Source organism: Anomalospiza imberbis, chromosome 19, assembly GCF_031753505.1.
Source record: "Anomalospiza imberbis isolate Cuckoo-Finch-1a 21T00152 chromosome 19, ASM3175350v1, whole genome shotgun sequence".
Taxonomy (NCBI): domain Eukaryota; kingdom Metazoa; phylum Chordata; class Aves; order Passeriformes; family Viduidae; genus Anomalospiza; species Anomalospiza imberbis.
In genome coordinates this window covers 6,746,030-6,769,399 of record NC_089699.1, presented here as the reverse complement: position 1 = coordinate 6,769,399, position 23,370 = coordinate 6,746,030, and the positions used below count along the sequence as shown (strand labels likewise).

The following is a 23,370-nucleotide window of genomic DNA, read 5'->3' as shown; positions in this document are numbered from 1 at the left end:
TCAGCACTGAAATTTCTCCTTTCCTCTGTGGTTTGCTCTGAACTGCCAAGCTCCCCGTGAGTGTTATTCTCCTCTGACCGGCCTCTTCCTGCACAGCACGCTCTCCTGCATACCTTCAGCAGCAGGGCAAGGCAGCTGAGCCTGACAGCTGGGGAAGGCAGGTCCCAGCACAGAAGTGAGGGCAGCTGGAGGCAGCTGCCTGCATCCCCTGCTCAGCTGTTTGTGCTGGAGAGCCACCAGCCAAGGGATCCAGGGCTGTCCGGTGCTCCAGGAGCACCTCCTGGTGACCCAAACCCTGGAGCAGGAGCTGCCACACGACTCCCTGCTGCAGACATCAGAGGGGCAGCGTTTTCATTTGGGGGGTTGTGGTGGGACCAAAGCTGCAGTGGAGCTGATGAGGATTGGCAATGTGCCTGCACCCATCTGTGGGACATCCTGAGGGTCCCTGTGCAGCCCCCCCAAATCTCTCTGTGTTCTTGCAGCAGCAACAAGAAGAGAGGCCATGTACCTGCCCAGCATCACCTTAGGATGGGTGTTGTGGACCAAGGGGAGGAACACACCAAAATGGGGTCCCAAAATGGTGTGAAAGCAAACCAGGGCAACCTCAAGGCATGGCAGTGGAGGAGGAGATGGTCAGGAAGGGGATGTGCTCTGGCAGTGACCCTGGGCTGTCCTCTTGTGCTGACACACAGGGAAAAGGAGACAGAGCTCTCATGACCCCTCCACCTTTGTCTTCATGGCAGTGGGGTTGGACCTCGATGATCTTTAGGGTCCCTTCCAAGCCAAACCATTCTGAGATGATTCTTGGAGACATTTGGACTGAAAGCCCCTTTTGTACCAGAGCCAGGCTGGCTCGTGCTGCAGGCAGACTCCAGACAGCTGGGCTCAGGGGTGACACTCGTCCCAGCAGCTGTCCCCCCTCTCTCCCCGCCCCGGGCAGCTGGAGCATTCAGCAGCTCAGCCAGCCCTCTGCTCTTAAAGTGCCAAGCACCCGTGGGGTTCAGGGCTTGGGGCACTCAGAGCAGCCCAGACCCAGCAGGACGAGGCTGAGCACCCACCCACGGGGCAGGATGGGCCTCCTGGGCACCACACACAGCAGCTGGGGACAGAGAGGGGGGTCACAAAATCCCCATCCTTGGGCCGGGGCTCAGAGCTCAGCTGTGCCCAGATGGAGATGGCCCAACCTGAAAAAAAGCCAGCTCAGAAAAGCCACGCCTACACCACACACAGTAAGAAAAAACCCTCCTGAGTCCTGCAGGTTTGACATCAGCTCCCCTGCTGACTCCTGACTTGGTTTTCCACCAGCACACACCACAGCCTGGCCTCTCTGCATGTCAGCGTGATCACAGGGCTGCACCCAGGAGAGGGGATGGAACCCCTGGGCAAGCTCCAGCGCCAGGCATGGACCTCCCAGGTCCTGGCTCAGCCACCCCAGCCCATCCCACAGCCTCCAGGGAGAGGCACAGGGCGGGGAGGGAGGAGGTGACCTCCCCCTGACCACGGGATCCCTCACAGGAGAGAGCTCATGGGCGATGGAGAATGGAAAAGTAATTAACAGGTCTGAAAGGAAAATCTCCAAAACATTATGGAGAATAAATGACAGCTGGCAAGGGAGGGAAGCTGGCTTTAATATGGAATTAATTGAAAACAAGATAGAGCTAATATAAGCCAGGTCTCTAGTTTAATAGTGGCTCTGGTCCATGATGTTATTAGACTTTGTCTCCAAGGTCAAAAACCCCGACTTCTGCTAATGAAGAGGCGGTTCCTGCCCCAAAGCCATAAACAACACCACCAAACAACCATATCCCAACACCACTTCCAGAGCCAGCACCTCTCCCACAACTCAGAGCCTTTGCAGGGCCCTGTGGGTCTGCACACAGGGCCTGAGCTGGCAGAGCTGGCATTTCCCAGCGCCTCGGGAGGCACAGTGGAAAGGAGGATGTGGCAGGATCACCCATGACAGATTTGATGTGGCTTTTCCTGAGGATTCGCCTGTCCCTCATCCAGCTGAGGATCCCATGAGATCTCTCCATTGCACAGGACAGGTGGATGTCTCTGGATGAAGCCCTGCTGCTCCCACACTGATTCCCTGCTCCTCTCCTCACAGGGATGAACCAGCAGCTCCTGCCACACTGGCACCACACCACTGCTCAGACCTGCTCTGCCAGCACAGGCATTTCCTTTTCTCTTTCCTTCTAGACTCGACAGACTTTCTTATTGAACTCGACAGAATTTCTTATTGAACTTGACAGAATTTCTTATTGAACTTGACAGAATTTCCTATTGAACTCGACAGCTCTTTCAGGCAGGATAAGTCCAAGGGGAATAGCTCTGTGTGCAGACATGTGTGAGCACAGATCCCAGAGCAGCATCACCAGAGGAGCTCAAAGAGCAGCTCCTGGCACCTCCTGCGTGCCACCTGCAGCAGCACCACCCCGCCCAGGGCTGGACTCACCTTCCTCTCTCTTCGGCGGGCTCTCCGTGGGCACCGCCTGCACCTTTGGCTCTGCCAGGTGGGGCTGGGCGGGCAGGGCAGGCTCTGAGCTCTCTGCTGGCCGCGCGGCCGGGCTCTCGGCGGCTCTGGCCACCTGGATGTCCAGGCGGCGGGGCGCGGCGTCGGGCACGGCGGTGCCGGCGGGCTCGGCGCGGCGCTGCGGCAGCTCGGGGATCTTGGAGGCCGGCGCCTCCGCCCGCCGCAGCCCCGGCTCCTGGGGCTTGCCGAGGGTGATCTCAGTCCTCCTGGCCGTGGGCTCGGGGGGTTTGTGCCCCACATCGGCTCGTTTGAGGCCGAACCGCGACAAGCCCGAGGTGGAGTTCTCCACCTGCTTGGATGAGATGTCAATGGAGATTTCTGTTCTTCTGGACACCGGCTCGGGCAGTTTGGGTCCAGAGAGCTCCACTCTCCTCAGAGGAGGCTTGGGGGATCTTTGGACTGTGGGCTCCGCATGGCGGGTGGATGGCTCCGAATTCCTGGCGCCGAGTTCCTGAAACTTCTGCGTGGAGCTGGACACGGTGGACCTGAGGAGGGTGTTGGGGGCCCGTCTTTGTGGGGTGGAGGAATTTGAAGACTGATCTACCTCCTCGACCTCAAAGGATCTTTTCAGAGCTGAAAAACATGAAAAGTAGTTCAGGATTTAGTTACCATCCACCTGAGTGTCTCCAGAGGTGCTTACAGACACTGCACAAAGCTCCTAACTCCATTTCTGCTCCTTCATCCCAGGACTCACAATCCATTTAAGCAGCTTGGGATTAAAGGCCCTGCCTCTTCAGACAAGTTAAAAAGCCAGTAATAAAACAAATCAGGGCCAGGAAATTCAGCCCCAGAGCAGAAAGCAGCCCCACACTGCCTCCATCCCACACTCAGAGGGGAGCAGAGAGTCCCCTCTGAGTGAGGGCAGAGCAGAGCAGGGCACTGTGTTTGGGGGGAGACAGAGATCCAGCTTCCAACACCTCGCTTTCCCTCTCACATCCAAAGGATGCACAGATAAACACAGGCTTTCCTGTGAGCACTGCCAGCAAAAACCAAGTTGAGAACAGGAAAACAATCCCAGGAGAGCACCAAATCCATACAAATGCAGCAAGAAACCAAAGGTGGCAGCCACAGAAGCTCATATCCTTAAAAACAAACCTAGAGACCACACAAACCAAAGACTGAAGTGCTTTGAGCACATGGACTTGAGACCCCCGTACAAGGAAAGGGACAACTGATCCCTGCTCTTTACAGGACCCAGCCAGGTAGAAAAAAAAGGCTGAACTCCACAGAAGGGGAACCACTGCTGGATCCCATCGAAAAGCCACGGGCTGTAAATACCCTCTGATCCCCCCTGAACCCCCAGGCAGGCACAGGGTCAGGGCAGGATAAGCCTTGGGATCCCAAGGGAGCCTCTACGAGGCAAGGCTGAGCTGGTGTGGTGACAGCCACACTGCTAATGGCCAACACAAACATGAGCAACGAGTCCACCCATCCTTTACATCAACAGAATAGTAGCAGTGAGATTTAGTCTTTAAAATCCTGGGCTTGAGATCCCACAGGACATCAGGCTGGCGAGGGGCTTGGAGTACAAGCCCTGTGAGGAACAGCTGAGGGAGCTGGGGGTGCTCAGCCTGGAGAAAAGGAGACTCAGGGGTGCCCTCATCACTCTCTGCAGCTCCTGAAAGGTGGCTGTGCTCAGGTGGGGTTGGGCTCTGTCTCCAGGAACTGACAGAACCAGAGGACACAGCCTCAAGCTGCACCAGGGGAAATACAGGTTGGATATTAGGAAGAAGTTTTTCCAAGAAAGGGTGATAAAGTTCTGGAATGGTCTGCCTGGGGAGGTGGTGGAGTCACCATCCCTGGGTGTGTTTAAAACAGACTGGATGTGGCACTGGGTGCCAGGGTTTAGTTGAGGTGCTGGGGCTGGGTTGGACTTGACGATCTTGAAGGTCTCTTCCAACACAGAGATTCTGTGAATTCTGTGAATCAGGATCCCAGAGAGAGAACTGGAGCACAGCCTTGCCTCATCCCAGGAGGTCCTGCCACCCCTGGGGTGGAGCTGGAGAGGAGCCACCACACAGGAAGCATCCATGTCCCAGGGCTGCTCTGAGCCCCCAGGGCAGGGCCTGGGGACGTGGGGACCCTCCATCCCTCGGACACATCTGTGGGCTGGGCAGAAGCCACCGGTCACTCTGGGTCCAGCTGGTGGCATAGGGAGGGGGGACCATACCCTTGGCAGCCGCCCAGCTCTGCTCCAACACCCAGCAGGGCAGCAGCAGATGTCACCTCCTCTGTCCTGGCAGCAGGGGCTGGCACAGCCATGGTCACATCCCCTGGCAGCAGCACAGGGAACCCAGAGGAGATGGTGAAGAAAGCAGGGCCCTCGGAGCTGGGGCTCACGTGTCGGACAAGCCACAGCAAGGGGAGACTGCCAGGGTTAAAATGTGAGGATACAGACTTTGGGCTGCTTTCCCTTTTGGGGGGAACTCCTCTGTATGAAGCCCAGGCTGCAAAACCAGCCTGGCTGGGCACTGAGGAGCCTGAGAGCAGGAGCCTCCCCAGGATGTTCTGTAGTGGTGACCTGGCAGAAGCCCCTCCGTGCTCAGGGACAGACAGACATGAATGGACACACACCCATTCCCCCCAGCTGTGGTTCAGACCCCAGCATGGGAACTGCTGGGAAGCAACAGGAGCCTGGGATGGGCTCCCAAGGGTGGGGTCCCAGCTGGTGTGGGCAGGGAGGGATGCACAGAGAGATCCAGCCCCAAAGTCAGCCTGATGGGAACAGCACCACGGCTGCTCTGAGGCCGTGGGGAGAGGAAAGCACCAAAGCACAACACTCACCCCCCCTGCAAACCCAGGAAGGGTCCCACGAAGGGCACCTGGTGACAAAATGGTCTGTCTTGCATCTCAGAAATGTTCAGACATTGGTAGAAGAAAGGAGGGAGGCAATAAAGAAAACTAAAAATGCTTTTTCTCAGATTTATCTGCTTTCTGACTTCCATGGAGCTCTCTCTCAGCCATGCCATCACCTGCTGACAGGAGTGACAGCTCCCTGCAGCAGTCCCTGCCCTGCAGTCTGCACTTGGCACAGCTCATGTACTGCAGGTCTGTGTCCAAGTCACAGCTCTCAGCATCCCAGAATAACTAATTCAAATAAAGGCCCACACTGGAAAGCTCTTTCAATGTGTTCAAACTCTCAGGTCTCCAACCCCAAGCTGGAGCTCTGACCCTCCATCACAGACTTTCTACAGTTTCCCTTCTCCATCACATACTTTATCCAGAAACTAACATTTTAGCTGTTTTTTTTTTTTCCCAAAACCCCCACGTTTAAAACAATGCAGCAGCCAAGCCCAGCTTGCATTTTGCTGGAAACAAAGAGAGCGGAAGGGACGACCCGACAGGGAGCCCTTGCCTGGCCTTGAGCAAAGCTGGGTGGGCAAGAGCAGCAGAGGACACAGCACTGGCAGCTCCCTGAGGGATGGAATCACACTTCTGTCCACATCAGGCTCTTCAAACCTGCCTGTCACTCCTCCAGCCAGCTCAGTCTCCACCTCTTCCCTTGAACAAGCAGCTCTCTAACCTCCTGAGAGATGTGTCTTGAGGAACAGGGTAAACGCTCTCAAGGAACCCGGCAGCAAAGGAAATGCTGACGACTCATTCCTTAATGAACGTTGCCCTGGAGATCCCTCAGCACCAAGTGGTTTGGGGATTTCTTTCTGACCTGCTAATGAGCTTTGGATGCAAACAGCCCTGCTGACCTCCAAGGGTTCCTCACATGAGCCACATCCATCATCTCCACTCCTCCGAGCCCTGCTGCCCCTTCCCAAAGAAATGGTGAGTAACCCGATTGCAATGCTGACCTACATGGCCCCTTTCTTTTGACTTGAAACCCCACAAAGTGCCCCAAGCCCAGGGTAAACCTGCCCAATGCCACCCGTGCGGTCTTTCTGGAGCACAGCCAGCCCCTGTCCTTATCAAAGGGCTGGACTGAATTACAACAACCAAAAATGGCTTTTTTCCAGGTCCTTCTGGGCCCTGTTGCAGAAAAGAGAAAAAGGTCAAAGCCCAGACACAAAGGGGTTCAAAAAGCCCCAGGCAGAGCTGCAGAACCACGATTACAGTCTCAGGACAACCAAGCCCTCCAGATAAATCCTCCCTTGGGCTGCAGTGCCAGCGGGCAGGAAGGTGGCACTGAGGGGCTGGGCAAGGAACCTTTCCCCCAAAGAGGGGCAGAAATAGCTCAGCACAGTTTCTGACAGCAAAATCATGAGGAGCCTCAGGTGCCAGTGGCATTCCCTCCCCAGCAGGGTCAGTCCAGGACAGTCCAGGAGCTTTCTCTACCCTCTCTGCAGGATGGGGTGACCATCTCATGGCTTCCCAGGGATTTCAGTTCCCAGCTTGTCCTGCTGGCCCATTTGGCCATGGCCCTGAATTCAGCGTGGTCTGGAGAAGGTCAGGCATCCCAGGCAGGAGAGAGGAGAAGGACTGTGACCACAAGGGTTTGTGTTTCCACCTCTGAGACAGAGCCCCTCTGCCATGAACACAATGATCCTCAGGAGTGTCACCTTCAGCAATGCTGGCCCTCAGAGGGACCACGCATGGCTGGAGCTCCCTGCTCAGCACTGCCTCTCTCCTCCTTGCATGAGAAGAGAGAAGGACCTCAGGAAGCACAACAGCTCTCAAAAAAAAGAGAAAAAGCTTATAAATAGTGTGTCCTGCCCAAAGCCAGGAAAGGAAAGTAAACAGCCTCTGCTCCTCCTCCCAGCTTCCTGCAGGGAAGTGTCTGTACTCCTCACAAAAACAGCAGCTGAAGGCAAGGCAGGGCTCCAGGGCCTCACACCCCACTCCCACCCGCCGTGCCAGGGTCCCACATGGGCAGTTGTGGCTAATTCTCTATGTCCCCAAGGGCTCCAAGTCCCCTCATATCCCCGAGAGCCCCAAACAAGGTGTCCCTGCCCTCAGCAGGGCCTGGGCTAGCCACACTGCAGGGTTGTCCCCACTGTCGTATTTTCCAGGGGGTTTTGGGCACAAGCAGGGCTTCCCCAGCCCCACCAGCAGCATCCATCCATCGTCTGGCTGGCGTTGGAGGCAGCTGGGCAGGGAAAGCGGTGGAGGTGTTGAGCACCACCCTTCCTTCTTCCTCTGGAGGTGCACTGGGGCTGAACCTGCACTGCCTTTGGCACGTCCTTCTTCCAGCCAGCTCCACACCCATTCAGATACCTCTGGCTCAATCCACCACTGCTGAAGGCAGCCACTTTTGGGCAGGGAAAGCCCAAAATCCCCTAAAATGAGATTTCCAAGTGTTTCCTATCAGATGCAACCTCTGCAACAGCCCAGCACCATCGTGTCTGGGCTGGGAGCTGCTCACTGCCATGTCCCTTTGGGGACCAGACCTTTGCAAAGCCCTCGAGGTCATGGAGCTTTGCTCAGCACCACCCAGCTCCGCATGGCTGGCTTCAAAACCACCACTGCTAATCCTCCTGTTGGATGAGGGAGGCAGGGCTCTCCGAGGTGGCTCTGCTGGCTGTGCACAAGGACGTGCCCTTCTGAAAACCCAAACCTGCTCCACGCTACACAGGCACCTGGGGACAAGAATGGTGGGCCTTCACCCTGCTCAAATGTTCCCCAGGCAGGCACAGGGGATGAAAAGGAGAAAACATTGATTTCACTTTCTATTTTATGCAGCAGTTCTGGGGATGGCTGCGCAGTGAGGCCACTGTGTCCTCCTGGTCACCCACCAGCAGTTAAAGCTGCTCTTTAGGGACCCTCTAAACTGGGGAGAGAGGTCAGAGGTCTGGTTCAAATCCCAGCAGCTCATGCAGCAGCCCAGAGTCTTGCAGAGATGTCACAAGTGAGTGGCACTGGGGGCTCCCACATGCAGAAGGAGAGGCCCTCCTCAGGAGTCCCAGGCAAGCCAAGGGGGCCCAGATGCCATGAAGGGATCTGGCTCCTGCCCAGGGATTCCACAACGTGGGAAACAGTAAAGGTAAGAAGATTTTCAGAAAGTTGGAAAGGTAGGTCTTAGAAAGAGTAGAGAAACTCAGAATTAGCTGCAGTTGTGAAGTCTGAAGGTAGAAAACGTTACAATAGTATAGTAAGTAAGGACATGAAACAATAGTTTAAGTCTTAGCTTAAGGCAGACCTTAAGATTGGAGAAAGATATGTTTAGCGGGATAGTAGAAGGTTTTAAGCCTAATAATGAAGCATTGAGTATTGTTAATAGAAAGCATACAAGTAAACATTGTGTGAAGTGTGTGTGTACTTTTATGTGTAATTGGTTAGAACAACTGTCTGTAAGCTTTAGCAATATGTTATTGGCCAGAAAGTTTTTAAGATGCTGTGTAACAAAGACATCTTTGGCTGCTGCTGGCTTTGCCATCTTCCTATTGTCCCAACCATGCAATGAGGCTGATGCTGCAGTAAAGCTCAAGGAACATACCCCAGCAGTTCTGTCCTGTTCATGAAAAGGAAAAAGCACACACACCAGCACACACACCTGTCACACTACGACATGAAATAACTCACACATGGATGCTACATGTAAAAGGGGAAAGAAAAGAACCCAAAGAGAGGATTTTATTTTCTGACTCCACTATATATAGAATAGCACAAGTGACAGTGGATTGGAGGGTGAAATTGCCCTCTCTCCAACCACACTGGTCAAACCAACAGTCCATCAATTCTCTCCACTTAAAAAGAAGAATGCAAAAGAATTATTGTTTATGTAAACAGTGTGAATAAATTCAGTAGAAATACACAAGCATCAAAAGATATAGAAAACTTGAAGAACTTTAAAACTCTCAAAAAAACAAGGTAACACACACCAACACACATCTCCCAGCTGGAAGCCCTGGAGCACACAGCACGCTGCCACCACAGCTCACCCCGCTCTGCAGCCTGGGCCCAGGCACCCCAGGGGGGTCAGCCAGGGAACATCTGCAACATCTGCTCCTCCTCTCTTCCCTTTTTAACCGGAATATCCCACCAACAGGCCAGGGGAGGCTTTATACAAGGAAACATCTATGCACAGAGCGCAGGAGGAGACCAAAATAAACAGCAAGGGATGTTGGCTCCTCCGGGACCTGCTTCCCAGCCGGAGCCTCCAGCTCTGTCACAGCCCCAGCCCCCAACTGCTTCCCATTAAACATCCTGTGCCCCTCACGAGGTCTCTGTAACCCAGGGGTTACATTTGCTTGCTTGCTTAAGCACAGAGAGCTTTCCTTGGGTTTTTGGACACATTGGAGCCTTATGGGGCCGGGGCAGGCGGCGCCCCGTTATTTCCCAGCACACAATGGCACCGTTTGAGAGCCAGGGCTCGCTCTAAACCGCTACCAGATGGTCACCTCCTGTTCCCAGGCAGGAGAGGGGGAGGCTGCAGCTCTCATCTTTCAAGGAACCCTTGGAAACCCAACACAGCATGCGCTGCTCACGGCCCTAAAACTTCCCAGAGCGCTGTCGCAGGCAGCAGGCTGCTCCTGGTGCTTTTCTGGCCCAGGCTGAGAGCAAAGAGTGTTTGCCCATGGGGCCACCTGGGTCTGGCTTATCCAAACCTCCCCTGAGTGATGCCACTGAAGAGCTGCCACCACGCACAGCAGAGGTGGGTGCACTGAAGGCTCAGTTATGGGGGCAAGTAGGGTGTTCTGCATGTACCTATAGGGTATTTCCACTGTGTATTAAACCTACAGGTCCCACAGAAAGGGAAGGGAGCTGCACCCCTGCTGCAGGGCCACAGCAGGAGATCTCTACCCCATCCTCAACAACAAGGTGCTCCCAGCTCCCCTGAGCCCCTCAGTGGGGTCAAAATCGTGCGTCTGAGACAGAAAATCCCTGGCAGTGCAGGCAGCAAGCGATGCTGCACAAGCTGGCAGGATTGTGTGAGTACACACAGCTTCAAAACAGCCTGAGAAACTCAGATCCCCTCTTACACCCACAGAAACCAAGGCAGGAAATTTTAAAAGCACCTTTCCCAAAGCTCCTGGTGATCTAACCAAAGAAAGAAGAGAAGTAAGGGTGGCTGGGGCCCCTCCCTGTGCTTGTGCCAGGAGGCCTCACACCTTTCCTTTACCAATGAACCAACCTTGCTGCACTACATATATAAAATATATCTATATCTATCTAAATATATCTCTAGATACATCTAGTGACACTCTGCTGTGGTACCCTGACTCTCACGCTATCCTGGGTCAGGTTATGAACAGTTTATGCCCAAATAAATCCTTTCTCTGATTTCACAGACAGCGCTCAAAGGAAGTTGCAGCAGACTGCCTGGTCTGACATGCATCACATGTACAAGAAAAGGCTGGCAACGTGCTGTCCCCATGCAGGGCCTTCCTCAGTGGTGTAAACGGTACCGAGAGGTGAGTTCTTGGGGAAAGTTGGGGATAAATGCAAGTTCAGGGCTCTGACATCAATCAAAGCAGCATTTCTCTCACTCACAGCAAGGTATAAAACAGCCTGAGGCTGAGGCAGCAAACTGCTCCTTTCCCAGAAATTAACATGCAAAAGCAAAGTCAGGACTAAGAATAGAAAAAAAAAAAAAAAAACACACTCAGATTAATACAAAATCCCAGCTTTCCAGTCCCTATAATGCAGTTCTCAAAAGATTTTAGCTTGATTCTCTATTACACTTGGGTTTATATAACCATTAACTCGCAGCAAAATGCTTCCAGATCAGACCAGGATATTTTACATCCCTTATATTCATTTCATACTTGTACAGAAAATTACATAAAACACAGGGTATCCAGCCCAGCAGATTGCATTACTGGCTCTGCCACGGGCTCACTCCAGCTCCTGTCTCTGCTCTGTGCTCCAGTTTCCTTTCACATGGGGGGAGGAGGAAGGAGAGAAATAAATCCTTTCTGTGCCTCCCATGGGGCTGTAGATTTGGTTTGGTTCACTAATATTTCTAAAACGCTTCAAAATGATTACCCAGAGACAAAAGTATGATGCAGATGGTCTTGCAGAGCCCAGCCTGCCCCGTGCTGGTGCCACAGATGCCATCCCCAGGTGGCATGAATCCCAGTGCCCATGCAAGGGACATGGAGAGTGACTCAGGTGGGTAACCAGGGACTGGGTGATTAAATCAGTGAAGTCTCCATTTGGGAAGATGCTTTGATGGGTGGTGCTGCAACATGCTGGTTAAAAAGCTACAGAAAAAGGGGAAATTGGGCAAAGGGGCAAAGGAGGGACCCAGGAGCCATTCACCCCCGCAGTGCTGCCCACTCCTGCCTGCTGATTGCTGCTGTCCCTGCAGCCAGCTCTGACGACTCTCTTGGAGGGGACACCCAGCACTGCAGAGCTGTTGTCCAAATGTCCTGAGGGCTGGCAGAGAGCAGAGCTCTCCTCCTCCCTAGGAAACGTGCTTTGAAAAATAAAATCAAATCCATCCTTTGCACATTTCCCTGCTTTTTTACTTCCATTGGCCAAGAGGAAAGAAAGTCTGAGTCCCAACCCCAGTCCTCACCACACTCCCTGTCTCCCAAAGCAGTGTAGTGACCAGTGGCGCTGCTCTCACCACGACCCCCAGGGCTGGGAGAGGCTGCAGAGCACCCACCTCACCCTAGCAAGGGGCTGCACAGTTTTGTGATGCTTGTGTCCCAAACTGCCACCTCTACTGCCAGGAGGATAGTGGCACAGACTGATGTCACCATGTCCCCTGCCCTGCAATCCACAGGAGTCACACACCACCCATGGCATCTCCACTTTTGGCACACAAACCAACCAAGGGCCACCTTGAATGGACACTCCACTGCTCTGGAGGTGTCCCCAGGAGAGCCAAGGGCTGAGCTGCATCCAGAGCCTCACAAAAGCAATCAGGGGAAAAGCCTGAGTCACAGGCAGAAGGAGATGAGAGCTGTTCAGAACGAGCTGGAGCCAGCAACAAACCCCTTCTTGCCCAAGGGCTACTCCTTGCCTGCACTGTTTGTGGCAGAGAAGGAAGTGAGGAGGGGTCCCCTGCACCCAGGAGGGCTCTCCCCACGATGGCACCAGCACAGCAGCTGGGTACAAACTGCTGGTGCCACCAGAGGGGTGCCAGGACCAAGCAATACCCTGCAGGTGTGAAATGAGAGGTGGCCAGGACACAACCCCATCCCTGAGAAGGGCATGACAGCCCAAAAAGAGCTCCCCTGATGGACCCTGATCCCCACCAACCAGGCACAGCCCCACCAGGAACTGAACTCAGACCCACTGACTCATTTTACAGGCTTCAAACAAGATTAACCAAGATTTAGGGTCACTTGGCTTGTTGCTAAAGACCAAAGAGGTGCCAGAGCCCACTGCAGCAGGAGGGGATAGGGAGGCTGGGAGAGGGAAAAAGCCCACATGATATTCTTGCAGAAAGACGCTGCCTTAAATATCAAAGTCAGAAATGTGAATATCTGTAGTGATTATGGTCTTTGAAGTCTCCTTTATTGTCTTTGGATTTATGACACGTCCCCATCCAGGTTTTTGTGGCTGCTGTCCTGGCTCCTGCAAAAAGGGCTGAGCAGCTCCCTGCAAGGAAGGGCAGCAAACCAGAAATTAAACCAGCACCCTGTGAGGCCATGGGGCACCCAGAGGTGCCAGGTTAATGCCTGGCAGTAATTCAGCCCCAGGTTTGCTGGGGCCAAGAGCCAGAGCCATGGTCACTCAGAGCTATCAGACCTGACCGAACGTGTCCCAGAGGTGCTTCCTACTCACTCCACTGCCCCAGTCATCAAGGGGCAATGAGCAAAGAGTGCAGCATTTCAGCTGAGTCACTTACTGAGGGAAAGGTGCTACCAAGACCCCAGGGACTGGGAAGAGCCAGCACGGTGCTCCAGGCCCTGACTCACCTCCAGGCACCAGCACTGTGCTTGCAAAACCAAAGCAGCTGCCCTGGCTCTGGTGCAAAGAGCCATCCCCTCCCTGTCCCTTCCCACCCAGGCTCCTCTGCAAGGTCTCTTTATGGCTAGCACAGTCTGTGCTCACCTTGCCCAGGGCTGGTCCCACAGGAGCTCACCTGTGCCAGCCCTGGGAGCCCTCCCTGCTGTCGCAGAGCCAGGGACACTGCTCGGTGCCCGGCCCCAAGGACACACAGCCCAGCCCACCCTGCACGACAGGACTGTAAACAACAACCTCTGCACGATCCTACAGCCCACCAGAGCCAGAGGCATCCGCAGAGCCCAGTTCACATGGACAGAGAGATCACCTGTTCTTCCCTTTCCCACTGCCTCACAACCTTTTTATTCCCAAAGAAATAGATTTACACAGGGAAAAACCCAGCCCACAACAGCAGGTACCCACTGCTGTGACCAGGCAGGTGCAGGTTTTTGACTTTGTGGCTCGAAGGCCAGTTCTGCAGGGGAAGATACAACTTCTGCAGGGGAAGACACAAAACTTCCCTTCCCACAGGCACCTTCCTCTGGCTCCTTCCTCTCCCACCACAGGAGGATTTGGCAGAAAACGCCCGTCCAGCCCATCCTTTTGTCTCAGGTAGAGAAAGATAGATGTGGAATAAGAGAGAAACCACTGAAGTGGCTGTAAAGCCCGGCTTTGAGGGTATATCAGAGGTGACTTTGCTGTCCTGGAGCACCAGCTGCATCAGTGAGCAGCTCTGGCTGTGCCATGAAGAGCTCCAGCAGGAGTGAGACTTTTTGTGGACAGCCCAGGAAACCCAACAATTGAGGAGCTTTGCTTCACTCCCAGGGCTGGGATGATCCAAGATGTAAATCGGAAAGATCTTTTTGCGTTTCCTTTTCCAGGCATTGAGCCCTGGCACACAAGGGACCGTTAGTCACATGCTCAGCTCCCAGCCCGCGAGCCAGGCTGGAGCTCATCCTGCAAACCCTTGGGCTGGCTTAGAGGACACACCTTGGACCTGAGTGGGACCCTCACACTAAAACAAGGCACGTCCCATCTCCAGGGCTTTCCACCCTGCTGAATTCAAGGCACATCACCCACGCTGGCACGTTCCTGCTAATATTAGCCCGGGGTGAGTCCCAGCATGCGCAGCACGCGGCTGCAGCTGCTCCCCAGGGCTGCAGGAACGCTGGCCCTGCACAGCCCAGGGATGCAGCACGGCCACGTGTCCCACAGACATCCCGGGCATTTGCTCAAGGAAGTTTTAAGGATGAGTCTGTGAGTTTTGAGCACGTAGAAAAGCCTATTTATAATGCAGTGCCCTCATGAAAACAAGCTGGGTGATGGTTTTTTGGTGGCACTGGGACATAACTTAGCATGAGTTTGTACCTCACTGGGACAAAGTCTGCTGGTGAGATACTAAAAATACCCTGTACTGGGTGGCAAGAGAAGTGTCTGAAAAGTGTGCAATAGTAAGGAAGAGTAAATAAATAAAATAACCAGAGAAATCTTCTGATCAGCAGTGTCATGTCCTGGCAGGGCTGGAGCCTCCCCACCCAGCTCCACAGCACTGCCAAGGCTCCCCACAGCCAGCACACGCTCCCCGAGGGAGCTGGGCTCTGAGCAATGAGAAAATCAGGGATTAGGAGCCATCAACAAATGCTGTCTCATGGTTTCTGCCAGAGCACAGATGCCAGCCTGTGCTCCCACCAAGCTGTACCCCCAGACACCACACAGAACCCCTGGGAACCCTCCTGCCTCTCCACACACTCATAGCCCTGCTCAGCATTTCCAGCAGGCACAGTTTACACCCACTGTGACAATTTGTGTTTCAAAATTACAGGGAAACAAATCTGGTGCTGACTGACAGCACTGGCAAAGACAAGCAGTGCTTGGCATCAGTGCTCTCCACCAGTAACTGCCAGTAAAAACACACCTCAGTTACCCCAGGACTCTGCTCAGCAGCAGCCACATCCCCCCGGGATGAGGGACTGGAGCAGATCTCTCCTGTCTCACTACCAGGCAGCAGAAACTGAGTGCACAGAGCTCCACACCTCAGGCAGGAAGAGGAGTTCCACGCTGCGCGATTATCTCTGTGCAGCATCACAACTAACCAAGCTTGAGCAGGAGCATCACCCCCTGCTCAGTGGGGCACCGTGGACACCAGCACTCCCACATCACCCAGCCTGGCTGCATCAGGGAGCTCTGGGGTGCAGGGATTGTTACCACACTGCACAGGCACCTCACCAGGTTGATTTAGCACTGCAGCCTCCCCTCCCTGCAGCTCAGGGTTTGTGCCTGAGCCCCCAGGGAGCTAAGGGACCCACAGCCCCCTGTGAGGCAGAGGTGAGCTTGGGAAGCACTGCTGCAACCACAGCTGAACCAGCCACCCTCCTGAAAACCTGCCAGAATCTATAAACCCAGGGGCAGAGCTATTATGCTCTGTAAATCCTGGCAAACCACAGACCTAATGATGCTCTGCCCCATTAGAGACAGGGAAGCTTTTCTCAGTCAGATAAGGGGGATTCGAATCATAGAATGGGTTTGGTTGGGAGACACCTTACAAATCATTTATTTCCAACCCCACTGCCATGGGCAGAGAACACCTTCCACTAAACAAGGCTGCTCATAGTCCCATCCGACCTGACCTTGAACACTTCCAGGAATGGCACATCCACAGTTATCCTGGGGCAGAAGCCCGTGGACTTTTCTAGTGCCCTCCTGCAGGACCTGCTGGCCAGTGCAAGATGTGCACTGTGAGCATCCCCATCACAGCATCGGGCACGAGGAAGAACACACTCTGCTGTGCTCTGTTTTCCTCTCAAATGTTGCTTTGACCTGGAAACTAAACTGGAATCAAGTACCTGGTGCTGCTTCCCTGTCCCCAGGGGCCCTTGCATCCTCCTCGGGCTTCAGGGAGGCCGGCAGCTCCACAGCCAAGGCTGCAGCTCCCTGCCTGCTGCAACACAGCAGGAACAAGAAACCAGGCAGGGATGCTGGGAGGAGAACTGGCACGGATGCTGTGAGGAAAACAGGCAGGAACAGCCAGGGTGACTGGGGAGGGCAGGCAGTGTGTGACTGGAGGGAACAAAGAGAGCTCTGGATGGTCTGGTCTTTCTGCTCCATGGTATTTTTGGCAGATCTTTCCTGCTTGGCCAGGGGCTGCGTGGGGTTGAGGAACCCACCCAGCAGACGGGAACACTGCATCTCCTGCCCTACGGGCTGCAGATTAATTGCCTGCTTTTTGGGAAGCTGCTGTGCAACGCTGAGAGCTAATTAAATTGTGAAACAGTAGCCCAGATCCCTGCTCAAGGGCAAGGCCAGACCTTTTGGCTTCAGATACAGGGAGCTCTCCCCAGCCTCTGCCTCTGCACAGACAGTGCTCCATAGACAGAAAATAAAGGCAGGACGGAGCTGCTCGGTGCCACACACAGCCCAGAGAGGCAGCCCCGGGGCCCACAGCAGAGCCTTCATCGTATCCGAGTAGGGAATTACTCTTTCTTCAGAGATTTAACTGCAATTGGGGCAGCGAGAGGGAAGCGGTAATTACATCAGCTCGCAGCCCTACGGTGGGGAAGCTCAGGCGTCCCCCAAGGACAGTCACAGAGGCGCCCTTGAACCCAAAGGGGTGGCGGATTGGGGTCACTCTCTGTGTCCCAACACTTGTTAGTCCCAATCTTCCCGAGGGACGTGACTTCCCTGAGCCTCCCGCTATGCCCTCCACTGCCAGCTGCGCTGGAGAAAGCCCACGGGCTGGAAACGGGGGAGGTGGCCGTGTCTAAAGCCTACGGCAAGGACTGCAGAGACCCCAGCTCTGCCACCCGTTTCCTGCCTGACCTGGAAGAGGAACCCCTGCGCTCTGAGCTTCCTCGGCTCCCCAGCAGGGAAACCAGCAGAGCTCTGCTTCCCGAAGGTCAGCCTGGGTTCTCCAGGAGGCGGTGGAGGCTCAGCCTATAGCGGTGCACACGCAGCCCCTGGATAAGCTTTCACCGCGGCCCCAACATCTCCGCTATGTCTTGTGGGTTTTTTGTCTTTTTTTTTTTTTCTTTTTTTCTTTTTTTTTTTTTTTTTTTTTTCTAGAAACCGCTGCACAAAGCTCCGCTTGGGTCGCTGCCAGGACGCGCGAGTGCGTAGGGATGGAGCTGCTCTTCCAAAACTCTGCTCGGGAAGAAGATGAGCTCCCTCGAGCCGATCTCTCAACGCCTGCTTCAGGCACAACCCCCCCAGCCCTCTTCTGCCTGTCTCTCACTCCCAGACCCATCTGGCAGCAGCACGCTCCCCGCTAGCTTATCTTCTTGCCTGGAAAAGGCAAGAATAGCAGGCAAGAAGAAGGGCGGAGAAGCCATCCCGGTCCCCTGCGCGCAGATCCTCCATCAGTCAGCGCGGCGGGCCGCTGGAGCTCTGCCACGGGACAACTGCAGAGCTCTCCAGGGCAGGCAGCTCCCGCTGCGGGGATTCGGGAAACTTGGGGTCGTTATCCACATCCCAGCTACTCCAGGGTTGTGTTTGCACCCCAGAGTTGGGAATCAACAGAAGGGGCTCTGCCTGGCTTTTTTTTTTTCAGACTTTCAGTCTGGTCAGGCGAGTTTTTTCAGCTGAAAAGAAACTACATAAATCAACTCGGGAAGGGCAGGAAAGGAGAAACATCCCGTAAGACCCTGCCTTGACAGACATCACCGGACGCAGCCGCTCCGGACAAAAGGCACCGACAGCCCTGGGGATGCCGTCCTGGGGCATCCCGCTCCTTCCAGCCCTCCCTACCCGCGGGGTGCCACCCCAGCCTCGGCCAGGACCCCCCGGGTACCACCGGGGGACCAGCGGCGCGGGGAAACTGCGGCAGCCGAGCCGGGGGGAAGCCGAGCCGAGCTCAACCCGCTCCACCGCGGCCGCGGCTCCGCCCGGCTGCGCCCCAAGAGCGGCTGCTCCCACCCGGGCTCCCTCCGTGGGTGCCCCTTCCACCCCCCGCGCTGCACCCGCGGGGCCACCCACCTTCGAAGTCGGAGATGATGCCCTCCAGGTGGGCGCTGACGGCCGGGTCGGCCATGGCGGGGCGCGGGGCGCTGCCCCCCGGCTCCGCGGTGCGCGCTGCGGCCGCGCGAATGGCGGAGGGCGAGCGGCTGCGGCCGCCCCCCGCCCCGCCGGGCAGCGAGCCATGCCCCCGGCCCGGCCCAGCGCGGCCCGGCCCGGCACGGCCCCTCGCCGCGCACTGGCTGCTCCCCACGCCCGTCACGCCGCCCCCTCCGCCGCGCCGGCCCCTCTGCGGGGCGGTGGCCGCGACCCCCGCCCCGCCCCGATGGGTGCGGGGGGTGCGAGGGGCAACCCCGGGATGTGCCGGCAGCCGGCGCGTCCCGCATCCCCCGCCCTGCTGTGCCCCTCGGCTCGGAGCCCCGGTGACGGGGAGCAGCCTGGGGAACGAACCAGCGCTGCCCCAAGGAGGGCGGAACCGGCCCCACACCGGTGGGTCGCTCCCCCGCTGTTCTCCGGCACTGATGAGCCTTTCACTTCTCGGTTTACCCTTGTTTGGAAAGGGACAACTCGGCCACGCTCCGTTTTGTAATTCCTCAAAATCAAACCAGCACTGTGCTAACCCACCGCTGCCGAATCAGGGCAGCCCGCTCTGGGAAATCATCGCTGCAGGAGCAGCGGGGGATGCAAAACTTGCCCCGATGCTGAGCCCAGCACTCGATGCTGCCACAGCTCCCTCCACTGCAGCCCGAGCCAGCGAGGAAAACGCCAGGTCTGTTCTGGCATGGACACCAGCCCCTTCCGTGACACTGCTGCCCCTTCCCCACCTCTCACACCCTCTCAGGTTGAGCATCTCGCTATCTGATGCTTCTCCCTTTCCGGTGTTGATTCGAATCCTGCCCTCTTGACCCTCTTTTTATCCTCCCCGCCCTGTGTTTTAATAGCATCATTTGAAAGTGATGATACCCCCTGAAATGTGTCCAGGCACATCAACAGGAAAAGAAAAATGAATGGGTTGGGCTTTTAGTCCACTTTGGGTGAACCATAAAGGAAAATGATGTAAAAGAGTAGTACAGTTACTGCAGAAAATGTGAGCTTCACCACAGACGTCACCCTTTTAATTTCACACATTTAAAGTCTGCAAACACCACAGACTCCCCCAGAGTGTGCATGAACCAGAAAATGAAACCAACAGTACCAGTTTCCCAGACTCAACAAGCTCCAGGTTTTCCATGTTGTCCAAGGAAAGGCGTTACTTGAAAACATGAGAACTGTTTAAATAATCTTGAGAACACCTTTACGACAGAAGTATGATATTTTAAGGTAGATATAGTGGGTTTCCTCTCCTCTGGCAGCCAGCAGTGCTCAGCTCTTTCATTTTTTGCTCTCCTCGTGGTGTCAGAAACCACCAGAGCAGTGAGGGGAGGGACAGCTCTGCACCTCTCTGTGTCACAACTGCAAACCTTCCACGCAATACACTGCCTGTAAAGCTCCTTGGTGCCATCCTGGCTGAACACCATCTGCTGCTCCCTGTGGCTTGGAGGAGAACAGGAATGGCCATGGGCCTGTGGCTCCTGTGACACTGAGCTCAGCACCCAGGTGCCAGGCCCCTGCTGTCCCCACCTTGGGCAGTGGTGGCAGCTGCCACATTGCACACTACCACAGAGGGCTGACCCCCGTCACTGGCACTGATTTTTGAAAGAAAGTGTCTATTTTTCTCCTGCCAAGCAGTCTTATGCAGGTCACATCAGCAATCCATTTCCAGCAGGTAAAAATGTAGCTGTCAATAATTAACTTTGTTACTGAGCGAGAAACAAGTCCCACTTTGTTAAAAACCATGGATGACTCGCTCGCTGGAAGAACAGAAGCTGGATTAGCCTTTTATAAAATCTGTTAAACATCCTGACTACACCCTCATTACAAAGTTGTAGAATGGGTTTAAAGCAGGGAAAAAAATGAAGCAAGACAACCTAAAAATCCTTATTGTAAAGAAGATTTTAAAAGAGCAATACAAGCAATCTGGGGGAGGACCAAGCACATTTTTTTGATGTTCAGGGTCTACCCCCTTGCAAATCCCATAAGATTCAATGTGACAGCCCCTGCTTGGAGTTTGGTGGTACGCCCTGAACTGTGGTCACATAGGGATTGTTGTGATGCTGTGAAGGGGACCCTTTTTTTGAGGTCAACAGAAGGCAAGAAGAAGTAAACCACTAGAAAAAACCGCAAAACCTTCTTGAAGGACTGTGGTGGGAGCATCACAATGATGTCTGCTGGTCTGGTGGAGCTGGTGAAGAAGTTCAAAGCCCTTCAGCAGAAGAGGTTGAGGCAGTTTGGGTCAGTCCCAGCTCCCTGGGTCACTCTGTGTTTCCTAAGCAAAGGCAATGTTATCATCCTGGATCTAATAAAAGTTTAGCAAATCGAGCAGCTGAGAGGCGAGCCCCGAGAAGTGTGAAATAAAATATCCGGGCTAGAAGTAGGAGTTCCTTTTCATTAAAACCATCTGGGTCATATTGCACCCATGTGCACCTAAGGCACTGAGAGGGGGAGAGAAAGATGGAAAATTACAGCAACTGAAGAATAACAAGAATATCCAGAGCTCTAACAGTAAATATTTAAGGCAGCTAGGTATGTAAACAGCTCACCTCACAGCACATACCCCAAGCTCTTGCTAGTAGAAGAGGAACAAGCTTTCCTCCAGGGAGATAAGCCCATCCTTCTCTCTCTTGGACTCTCTTACCCTTTTATCTCATTGAGCCATGTCAGCTTTACAAGAGCATCAGCCCAGAAAAATCATCCCCTGACCAAGCTGCACATTACCAAGCTCCATTTCATCTGGTTTTCTACCTGCATCCTCAACCCAAAAGCTTACGTTTAGCCAAATCCTTCTTCTGGAAAGGCAGGCAACCCTGGGAAGCTGAGCCCCCATCCCAGAGGGATGGAGAACCTGCCTCCTCCCCTGGAATTGGTTTTTGGGGCTCCCTGTCAGCATCGCACCAGTGTGTGTTGTACTGCTTAGCCAAATGCAGTTTTGACACAGCCCCTGCTTTGCCTTTTCGAGGTAGATTGATAAGAGTGAGGACCCTGAGACTTCTCCTGATGAAAGATCTCCCACAGTGATCACATCACCTACACTGTCTTTGATAAAGCAATCAGGTTCTGCTGCTTCTGTCCTTGTGGCAGGGATTTTCTTCAGTCACTCATCCGGCCTCCCTGTTCCTTTCTCCAGACATATCACAGGTGTTTGTAATTACATTTTAATTTTTATCTGAGAAGACAAAGAACTCCCTTTTCAAAGGGAAGAGAGCAGATCACATCTCTTCTATCACTTGCTCCTCCCCTTGCTCACACAACCAAGGGTCTCACTCACTGTTTTTACTGTACCAGGAGCCTCCCCTCAAGCTCCTGCTTTGATAAGACCTTTGGGATCCTCTACACAACAACTGCTGCCCAAGATAAAATTCCTGCTCTCCAAAGCACTGGCTGCAGGAGAATTTTAGGTAAATATTTTCCTAGCTGTGTTATGTTACAGTAGAAATATTTCTTGTTTCCTTACTATGCCAGGCCACCACTGACAGCCCAGCCCTTTCTCCTTCACCATCACTCTGCTCTTCAGATGAGCAGGAAACTTCCTGCAAAGTTGTTTTATTGGCCTAGAAGCGATTTCCTGACCCCAGAAAGGCAGTCTGTAAAATCTGCTGATCACTCAGTTACAGGTACCAAGCTAAAAATGGATTGATGCCACAAGAGCTGGCAGATGCAAAAAACTTTAACGCTTTTTTCTCTGGGTGCTTCACCCCTGGGCTCTCCTGCCATGTAGCAGGGATGTGCCTTGAGGGCTTCTCCAGACCTCAGCTCAAACCCCTCCAGAAGCAGCCAGTGCTGGTCACAGCTTCTGTCCTGGCATAGGTATGGGGGACTACAAAGCAACCAGACATAGAAATGAGACTTCAAAGAGAAAAAAAAATCATAAGAGAAAAGAACCCAAACAAACAAGGAGATGGTGGGTATCAGCTTTAGAAGATCCTTTAACAGGCTAAGGCAGAAAAGGGACTTTCCTATCCAAACCCATTTCAAACAGCACTCTGCACTTTCCTTGCAGGCTGCTAAGAATGCAGTTTTTCAGGCAGATTTTCTTCCTCCCACAAGTCAAGGTTTTTCTGAACCCAGCAGCCCTTATCAGCCTCACAATCTGCTGCAGTCATGAGCATCAGGCTGGGTTAGGCCGGGCCGTGAGTCATTGTGGCTGCCTGAGCCTTAAAGTAACTCCTACACAAAAGTGGGCAATTGTGAAGACAACTGTGAAGACCCACAGGATCTTCCCCTTCCTCCTCGAATGTTAATTAGAAAACAAAACTCATTATTGATTATGGCCTCTTCCATCAAATGCTTTGAGGCTTACAGACCAAAATGACTATGTAGGAGCAGATAAATAATATTATTATTATTATTATTATTATTATTATTATTAACCACTCAATGTTTCTTTGAGAGGCCAGACACCTTTCCTTGCTGCTGGTCACAGGTGAAAGCTCCTCCCCAGCCTTTCTGGGAAGGTGCAGGGGATGGGTGGAGGCACTTGCAGCGTGAGACACCAACCCCAGTGTGCTCAGGGCATCACTTCCAGCTCAGCACCGGGCAGCTCTGGCTGCGCCATCCCCTGGGCAGCACCAAGGCAGGGTCACAGGGAGAGACAGATTTATATCACCCAAAGGTGGAGGAAGTGCCAGGCACAGCTCTTCTCTCCAAGCCAAAAATAAAGGTCGTTGCCGCCACCTTCCCCTCTGCTCCTTCCAGCTGCTGAGTTCCTGCCTCTGCCCCAAACCCATCTCTGCATCCAAACCCACCTGGAAGAGCCGCAGTCATCTCCATAAGACAGGTGGGGAAACTGAGGCACGGAACAGATGTCACTCAGCATCAGGGAGCTGGCAGGCCATCAGAGCAGAGCTCGCTGTGGCAGGGAGCAGTGCTGGGAGCCCCCACTCCTTGGGAAGTGCTGTTGTCACTGCCTGGGGACGAGGGGACTCCGGAAGGAAAATCAGACACGGTTGCCATCCCCTCCGCCCATGGTTTCGGGGATGACGGCGTCAGTCCTGCCCTGATTACGC

At 54.1% G+C, this 23,370-nt stretch overlaps 2 protein-coding genes across 6 annotated transcripts in view; both read right to left on the bottom strand.

The window, feature by feature from the left end:
* CD7 (CD7 molecule) overlaps window positions 1–23,370 on the bottom strand; it is a 203,626-nt gene that overhangs the window by 74,294 nt on the left and 105,962 nt on the right. The gene's annotated exons all lie outside the window — the stretch shown is intronic.
* Window positions 1–23,370, bottom strand: part of SEPTIN9 (septin 9) — a 143,599-nt gene that overhangs the window by 55,293 nt on the left and 64,936 nt on the right. For 3 of the 5 annotated variants that reach the window (XM_068209334.1, XM_068209336.1, XM_068209333.1), the window contains one exon: window positions 2,456–3,106. In XM_068209334.1, coding sequence (XP_068065435.1) covers window positions 2,456–3,106 — 651 coding nt within the window. Of the gene's footprint in view, window positions 1–2,455; window positions 3,107–18,289; window positions 18,585–23,109; window positions 23,144–23,370 lie in introns of those variants that run through there. The other 2 variants (XM_068209335.1, XM_068209337.1) reach the window with 2 other exon arrangements.